The sequence below is a fragment of the Melospiza georgiana genome, chromosome 19, assembly GCF_028018845.1.
Source record: "Melospiza georgiana isolate bMelGeo1 chromosome 19, bMelGeo1.pri, whole genome shotgun sequence".
Classification (NCBI taxonomy): Eukaryota; Metazoa; Chordata; class Aves; order Passeriformes; family Passerellidae; genus Melospiza; species Melospiza georgiana.
In genome coordinates, this window is record NC_080448.1 from 8,807,696 (window position 1) to 8,815,130 (window position 7,435).

At 50.2% G+C, this 7,435-nt stretch overlaps 1 protein-coding gene across 3 annotated transcripts; it reads right to left on the minus strand.

Annotated features, from left to right (window-relative positions):
- Positions 1 to 364: 364 nt before the first annotated feature.
- SMYD4 (SET and MYND domain containing 4) lies at positions 365 to 7,429 on the minus strand. 3 transcript variants are annotated; one of them, XM_058037575.1, is made up of 10 exons: positions 7,281 to 7,429; positions 6,442 to 6,592; positions 5,542 to 5,631; positions 5,034 to 5,253; positions 3,178 to 3,360; positions 2,724 to 2,890; positions 2,280 to 2,415; positions 1,736 to 1,852; positions 1,301 to 1,424; positions 365 to 685 (listed from the first exon to the last, which is right to left on the minus strand). In XM_058037575.1, exons 1-10 carry the CDS (start codon positions 7,409 to 7,411, stop codon positions 535 to 537), a joined length of 1,470 nt encoding a protein of 489 aa, XP_057893558.1. In that variant the 5' UTR covers positions 7,412 to 7,429; the 3' UTR covers positions 365 to 534. The 3 variants fall into 3 exon arrangements, with proteins under 3 accessions (XP_057893558.1, XP_057893555.1, XP_057893556.1); XM_058037572.1 differs by having other exon boundaries at positions 4,113 to 5,253; XM_058037573.1 differs by lacking the exon at positions 5,542 to 5,631 and having other exon boundaries at positions 4,113 to 5,253.
- Positions 7,430 to 7,435: the final 6 nt, after the last annotated feature.

Genomic DNA, 7,435 nt, shown 5'->3' on the forward strand with positions numbered 1-7,435 from the left:
GTTCCCCATCCTGTTTTCCAACCTGACACCAGCTGTTGATTCTGAGTCCCTCATCACTGACAGAGCTGTGCTGGAGCCCTCCAGGTTCTGCAGTGCCCCCTTTTACAGACTGTAAGTTTGCACTTCCCAGGCTGTTGCCTCACCCCTTCCAACCGTTTCCATTTGACACTGGCAAGAAGGAAAGTGCCTCACAGTATTAAAAATAGAAGGCAACGTGCTCTGGATGACTGTATGTTCATAATGCTCAGGGCACCACACAGGGGAGAGTCACACCTCACACAAAAGCAACTCAAACATTTGCTTCCAACCCACACACAGAACTTATACAACAGCCTCTGTTCCCACCATACCACACACACACCTCTCACGTTAGAATTGGTCATTTTATTTACAACAGGCTCACTAAAGAGCATTCCAAGACTTCATTCAAGTTGCTGTTACACATGATTTTCCAGCTTGTACTACATGACTACCTTACCACATGACACTTAGCTTTGATGAAAGATCACATTGCAGCTTCCTTTGACAGGGAAATTAAGTCCTCTGAAGGATGTCTCTGGGAAGCTCTGACAGGCAGGCCTTCATCTCTTGTAGTTCCTGCATCTGAGCACTCTGAGGACCAAAGTGCACTGACAAAATCCCCTCTGCTCTTTGTATCGTGCTCAGAGCTTCAGAAACTGCAAAGCTGAAATAGGAAGATAATAAGAACAGAGCATGCAAAATACTTAATTCAGCTTCTTGACTTACACAACCTTTAAGCCCTCCCTAACAAAAAACCTAAACCTGTTCATGGCTACAGATCCCACCCTCCCCTACCTTCCAGCACCAGGAAAATTGTGTCTGCTTCAGCTGCAAAGGGAGGATGAGGGGGATGGAAAGGTAAGGACAAAACCTGAAAACATTATCTTTGAGTATATAAAAACCTACTATTTCATCACTGCAGCTCCTGCTAAAATTAATTTGGTTAAAGGGAGTTGTTGTGAGGAGATTTTCAGAAGCAGCCAGGGGATTTCCTTGCCAATAAAGCAAGAGGATTTCATTCCCTCTTTTGAGAAGATGTCAGCAACATTATACAACTGAGATATAAACACCAAGGGTGATGAGTTGACAGAATGAAACAATTGGACAGGGAATAAATTGAGCCAGGGAGAATAAAAAGATAGACAGGCACAAAATAGAGAAACAGATTCCTGAGAGGGTACCTGTGCTAGACTGCCCTGTGTCCTGTGAGACACCTTCAAGGTGCTCTGATCTTGTGTCAGACACACAGGGCAGGGACAGAGGATGAAACCAAACTCACCCATTGAAGAGGATTTGTGCCAACTTGAAAAGTTCATGGCCTGTTTCTACACTTGATGGCCCATGGTACATTTCCACAATCTCAATACTCTTCCTCAGGTGTCTGGCTGCTTCCTGCCACTTCCCTGATGGAAAAACAAACAAAACAGAACAATGAGAAATGAATAAATACTTCCTAGAGTTACTGGCACCCAAAGAATCTGACAGAATTAATAAAAATATGGTGAACTGTGCCCACAGAACCAGGACAGGGAGTCTAAAAGAACATTAGAGCAGAGTTTATTGTTCACTGACTGCTGGGAACACAGGTTTGGTCTTTCTGAGAGCTCTGCAGACAAAACCAGAGGAAAAAATGAGAGGGCCAGTCCAAGAAAAAGCAAGTCATGGTAAATTCAAAGTTCAGGAGACATGGGATAGTGAGAGGACAGTGCCATACCAACAGTAGCATAGACCTGTGCCAGATGATCCTCCATCTCTCCCATCAGCAAATGCTCTGGGGACAAGAAGGTTTCAGCATCCATCTGACACTTCAGGAGCTTTTTGATAGCCTGATCTAATAAAAAAAAAGGTTATAAAGTTCACCCTGTGGTGAGTGTCCAGTTTTCCATGATCCATGAAATAAAATCAATCCAATCCATCTTTGCAGAGCTGACTGGGGTTTGTTAGGATTCAACACTGACTTCATCTGCACCTCTGCTTATTGCAACCCCAGCATTGGCCCAACTCCCTCCAGGAAAACAAGGCCTGGGAATGCCCAACTCCAATATTACCCTGATTTCTTTTTATTTAATTACTTTACTATGGAACACTATGTGACTTGGATTAACACCCAGATTAGGGGGTATAAAAAAATCTAAAGCTGAAGTCCCCAGGGACACCAGGCCACATGTCAGAGCACCCCAATGGCATGAGCAACAGTGCCATCTCATGGTTCCTGTCCCAACCTGGGCCTGACCTCAGGGCACAAAGCTGAGCCTTACCAGCCTTCCCGACTCCCAGCAGCTCTAAAGCTTTCTTGATTTCTTGCTGAAGGTCCTGTAAACGCCCAGACAGGTGATCTCTGCTGGCTGAGGTTGCACAAGCTTCAATTGAACAGCAAAGTGTGTCTTCTTCCCCCTGTGGAAATCACCTTTGCGATCATTCCTGCTCACATTCAGCTCAAAGTTTACTCTCCATCTGCATTAGCTCTGGGTTCCAGAGATGCTAAATTGTTTAATGAATATAACTGAGAAACAAAGTGATTTTTAAAATAAATTGTTATCAGCTTATTTGATTTTATAAGAAACAGCTAGATACTTGTCTTGACTCAATGGGGGCTTTTGGCTTCTGAGCAGGGCTCAAAGTGAGGTCGCACCTCTTGGCTTTCCCAAACCTACACCTTACACACCCCAGCAAGTTGCACAATCATAACCATGGAGAATTACCTGCATTTGGGCCCGGCATTTGGGACAGCAGAACGAATTTCTGATGGACACCACACTCTTGACACCAGACTGTAACTCCTGGAGGCACGCTGGGCAGCGACACTCGAAGAAATACTGCCTGAGAAGCTGCTGTCTCTCAGCAACCCTCATCCTGCACCAGTGAGGCCCTGCAGAGGATGGCAAGGGTAAAGATCTCCCACAGGCACAGTTCTTAACATCAGAACAAAAGGATTTTTGTTACAATTGAGACTAGGTACATTTTGGGGAAGACACAACTGGAGACTGAAAATCTAAGAGGGGTTAAGGGATGAAATGTTGGTCAAGTCTGCTAAACAAAGATCATGGCAATATTGGAACAGAATTAGATGAGAATTAGAATAAAAATAGCTATCAGCATGATAAGGGGAGGTGAATGATGTCTGTGCCTTGAGACAAACACAGAATTGGGGCTTACCATAGCAATGCAAAACCTCTTGGCCACTTGAGATTGGCTGTGCTGCCCTGACAGTGACAGATGTCCTGCTGAATGACACGCTGGTGTTGGGGCAGCACGAGTGGTTCAGGAGGCTGAGGACAGGGAAGAAGGCTGTTGCCAGCCTCACAGGCTTCTTATCTACAACAGCCCCATCTCCAGGCCCTGAAGACAGAGGAAAACCAAGCAGGTTGAGATGGAATGCTCACAAACCCACACAATTCCTGCAAGGAGCCCCGTGACCGATCGCAGGCAGCAGCAGAAAGGTTCCTGGTATATTGCTGCAATAAATAACAGCTAAGCACACTCTGCATGGGCACCAAGGAACAGGCCAGCATGGGACAGGCCATTAAATTGTAAACAAATAATTTCCATCTGCAATGGGAGCTTTTTACAGCTGAGAATTTAATGTCTTCACTTCCCACAAGAAGATGGGCAAGGAGAGGACAGTTCTGGGATCCTCAGGACAGGAAAGAGGAGCTACAGGAGAGGGTTCAGTGGATGAGGGGTCTGGAGCATTTCTCTTATGAGGAGAGACTGAGCTGGGCTTGGTTAGTCTGGAGAAGACTGAGAAGGGATCTCATCAATACATTTACAAATACAAGTGTCAGAGAATGGTGATGGACTCTTTTCTGTAGTGCCAGGATGAGGAATAACAGCCACAAATCAAACAAGAAGCTCCACCTCAACATGAGGAAAAACTTCTTTCCACTGAGGGTGGCAGAGCACTGGAACAGGCTGCCCAGGGAGGTCTGGAGACATTCCAAACCCACCTGGACACGTTCCTGTGTCCCTTGCTCTAGGTGACCCTGCCTGGGCAGGGGGTTTGGACTGAATCATCTTCTGGGGTTCCTTCCAACCTCAACCATTCCGTGACAACACCGTAGGGCTTAAATGCTTAATTTTTTTTATCTTACCCATCTCCTGCATTACAGTGATTGCTTGTGCATTACACTGCAGCTGCAACATGTGCCTCAGCATTGCTTCTGCCACAGTCTTCAGCTCTGGGGACAATTCCTCTGAGGTTTTCTCACATGTCTTTGGTTTGGAGCACTGCTGAGGCGATTCCTGACTCAACACAGCAGCCTCCAGGCCAGCTGCTTGCAGCTGTTTGCACAGAGCTGCCACACTGAGAGTGCAGAGGAACTTGTGCTCGGGGCTGTGCAGCTCAGTGTGGGGCAAAAGGTGGAACAGGGCTTGGTAAGAGCTCTGGTACCGACCACTGCTGTCACAGCCAGGGACACCTCTGCTGCCAGCTCCTGCATCTGCCTCACTGAGAGGCCTGCAGCTTCCCTCAGGGTTCTGAAGGTTCTTGTCCTCACAGTGGGACCCTTCCACCAGCCTGCTGACCTCTGCATATCCTGCCAGCAGGACAGTCCTCAGGGCCACGTGGCAGAAGACCCCCAGGGTGAGGAGCAGTGCTCCCAGGGGACACTCTGTCCTGTGGTACTGCTGCCAGGCCCTGTCTGCACAGTCCTGGCTGCAGTACTGGGCATAACTGCAGCCCTGGCAGGGCACTGAGGCCAGGAGCTGCCTCAGACAGCGGTGGCAGTAAAGGTCTGCGTTGGTGGCTCGAGTGTCCCACGCTGTGTCACCATCCTGCAGGGCAAGGCTCTCCCCAGGGCACAGCACGCTCACAAAGGCCTCCTCCTTCACCAGGCTCTGTCCTGCCATGATGTCCTGGGAGGCCACCAAGTGTCGTCCTCTCTCTGCATCAAAACTCAGGCTCAGGGATGAGGATGCACCTGAAATGCTGCTGTTCTCTTCCCAGATCTCTGGCTCCCCTTGAGTGCCACCATGTTCTCCTTGTGCAGGCTCTGGACACCTCTCTTTCTCACCTAATTTAACCTTCAGCTGACTTAGCTTTTTTAGCCGTGTCAGGTGTGTAGTCATGGCCCCATCCAGAGAAATTTTACTCTCCAGCACCCTGAGGACATCCTGTGCATCCTGCAACCTCCCCAGGCACAGCAGACACTCAGCTTTCCGCAGCAGGACCTTGGGCAGCAGCCTGTCTGGATAGCCATGGCTTTCAGCCCTGGCAATATCTTCCAAACAAACCTAGGAACAAAGAAAAGGCCTTTTAAGTGAACTTGAAAACCAGCTCGTGCTCTTTCATTCCATCTAAGACAGTCTCATGGAAGCAACCAGCAAATTCCATGTGCATAACCAACCTGCTGCCCAAATAAAGTATCCTGACATGGGAACGAAGTAGGAAAATTGAGCTATGGATGCTTTAAGCTTGGGAAGCAGCTGATCTGTTGTCTGTTGTTCTAACAATCAAACACCTCAGGGGCACCCAGGACCCTGTGGGGTGGGTGCTGCCCTGGCCCCAGGGGCAGCACTTACCTCAAAGTGCCCCAGGTGCAGGAGGGCGGCCGAGCGGTTGGCAAAGCACACGGACACCTCAGGGCTCCCAGGGAGCTCGTGGGATGCTGCCTGCAGAGACCAGAGAACTGCTGCTGCCTGGGGGGATCCCTCACAGCACCCCCTCAGCAGGGCCCGCAGGATCCCCTCTTTGGGGATCCCCTCATGGGAGCTGCTCCTCTCCCCTCACCCTTCAACCATGAGGGCTGCAGGACCCTCTCTTGGGGATCTGTGGCAATTCAGGACATCCCTCTGTCCTGGATTGCCAGGACCCCTGCCAGGGGGTTCAGAGACCCTGGCACAGAGCCCAAGACCCCTGTGGTTTTGATTATGACCCATGGAGCAAATTACCAACCTGCAAGCCACGACAGTTTAAGTAGAATGACAGTGAATTTATCACGGGGTGAAAAATAGATTTTTGGGGTTTTTAGAATGGGGGTTCAGGGAGCAAGATGGAGGAATCTGGGTGTGTCCAGCCTTTCTCCTTCTTCTTGGCCTCCATCTTCTGCTGTGATCTTGGCACTTTTGGATTGGTTTAGAGTAGAAGCTCACTGTCTAACATAGGTGATAGGTATTGGAAAGTGATTGTAAATATTGTACACGTAGGTTTTAGTATAAAAAGATAACACCACCCTGGGGGTGGGCAGAGTGCCTCTGACTGTCTTGCTGAGTGGATCTCAGCTGGACAGGAGAAAAAATTTTATAGATAAGACACAATAAATAACCTTGAGACCGAGAAATGAAGAGCTCTGACTCCTTCAAGCGCCAGGCTGGGAAGAGACTTTCTAACATATCTCAGGGTCACTCTGAGCAGCTAGAGTCCCGAGAGGGATCCCCTGAGGGGATGTGAGGTGTTGTGGGACCCCCTCACACCACACCTACCCTGGAGTAGAGCCTCAGGGCAGCCTGGTACCGGCCCCGCTTGAATTCCCGGTTTCCCTGCTCCCGGTACCAGCTCGCGGCCTCCGGCTTCTTGCCCGTGGGTGCCCGGTGGCACAACTGCTCCAGGGCTGCCTCCTCCTCCTCCTTGCTCCTGTGGGACATGGTGGGAGAAGAATCAGTTTGGAATTTCTGGTCCAGCCTCCCTGCTCAAGCAGGATGCTCCTTGCGGCACAGGACTGTGTCCAGAGGGCTCTGGGATATCCCCAGTGAGGGATACTCCACACTCTCAGTCTGTGTGGTCACTGCACAGGGAAGAAGTTCTTCCCCATATTCTCAGAATCACAGGGTCAGTTAGGTTGGAAAAGACCTCTGAGGCCATCGAGTGATGGATGTCCAACCTGTGAGGGATGCTTGGTTTGTCAGCACTGAGTGCCACGTCCAATATTTCTTTAACACTTCCAGGGACAGCGACTTCACCTCCTCCCTGTCAGCCCATTCCAGCACCTAATTACCCTCTCTGCCAAGAAATTCTTACTAGAATTCTTACTAGTGTCCAACCTAAACCTCCCCAAGTGAAGTTTAAGCCGATATCTTCTTGTCCTCTCACCAGCTGCCTGGGACATGAGGCCGACCTCCAACCTGCTAAAAAGGGGGCGGTAGAAAGGTGGGGCATGGTATCCCTTTCTGCCCGTCACCCTGTGTCCTATTGCTCGGTTTTACCGAGCGGAGCCTCATCCATCCTTCGACACCGCCCTTTATTATTCATTCCCATTAAGAGATGCTCCACTTCCCCTCTCCCCTCGTTACCCTGCACCGCACCCGCCCCGCCCGCGCCTCACCGGAGCACATCGCAACCCAACCGCACCGCGTCCTGAAGCGAAGCCGCCGCCAGCCGCTCCCTCAGCGCCGGCTCCAGCGCGGCCCAGAGCCGGGCGGTGCGGCCCTGCCACTCCGCCACGGGCAGCGCCATCACCGCGCCACCGGCAGCGCCATC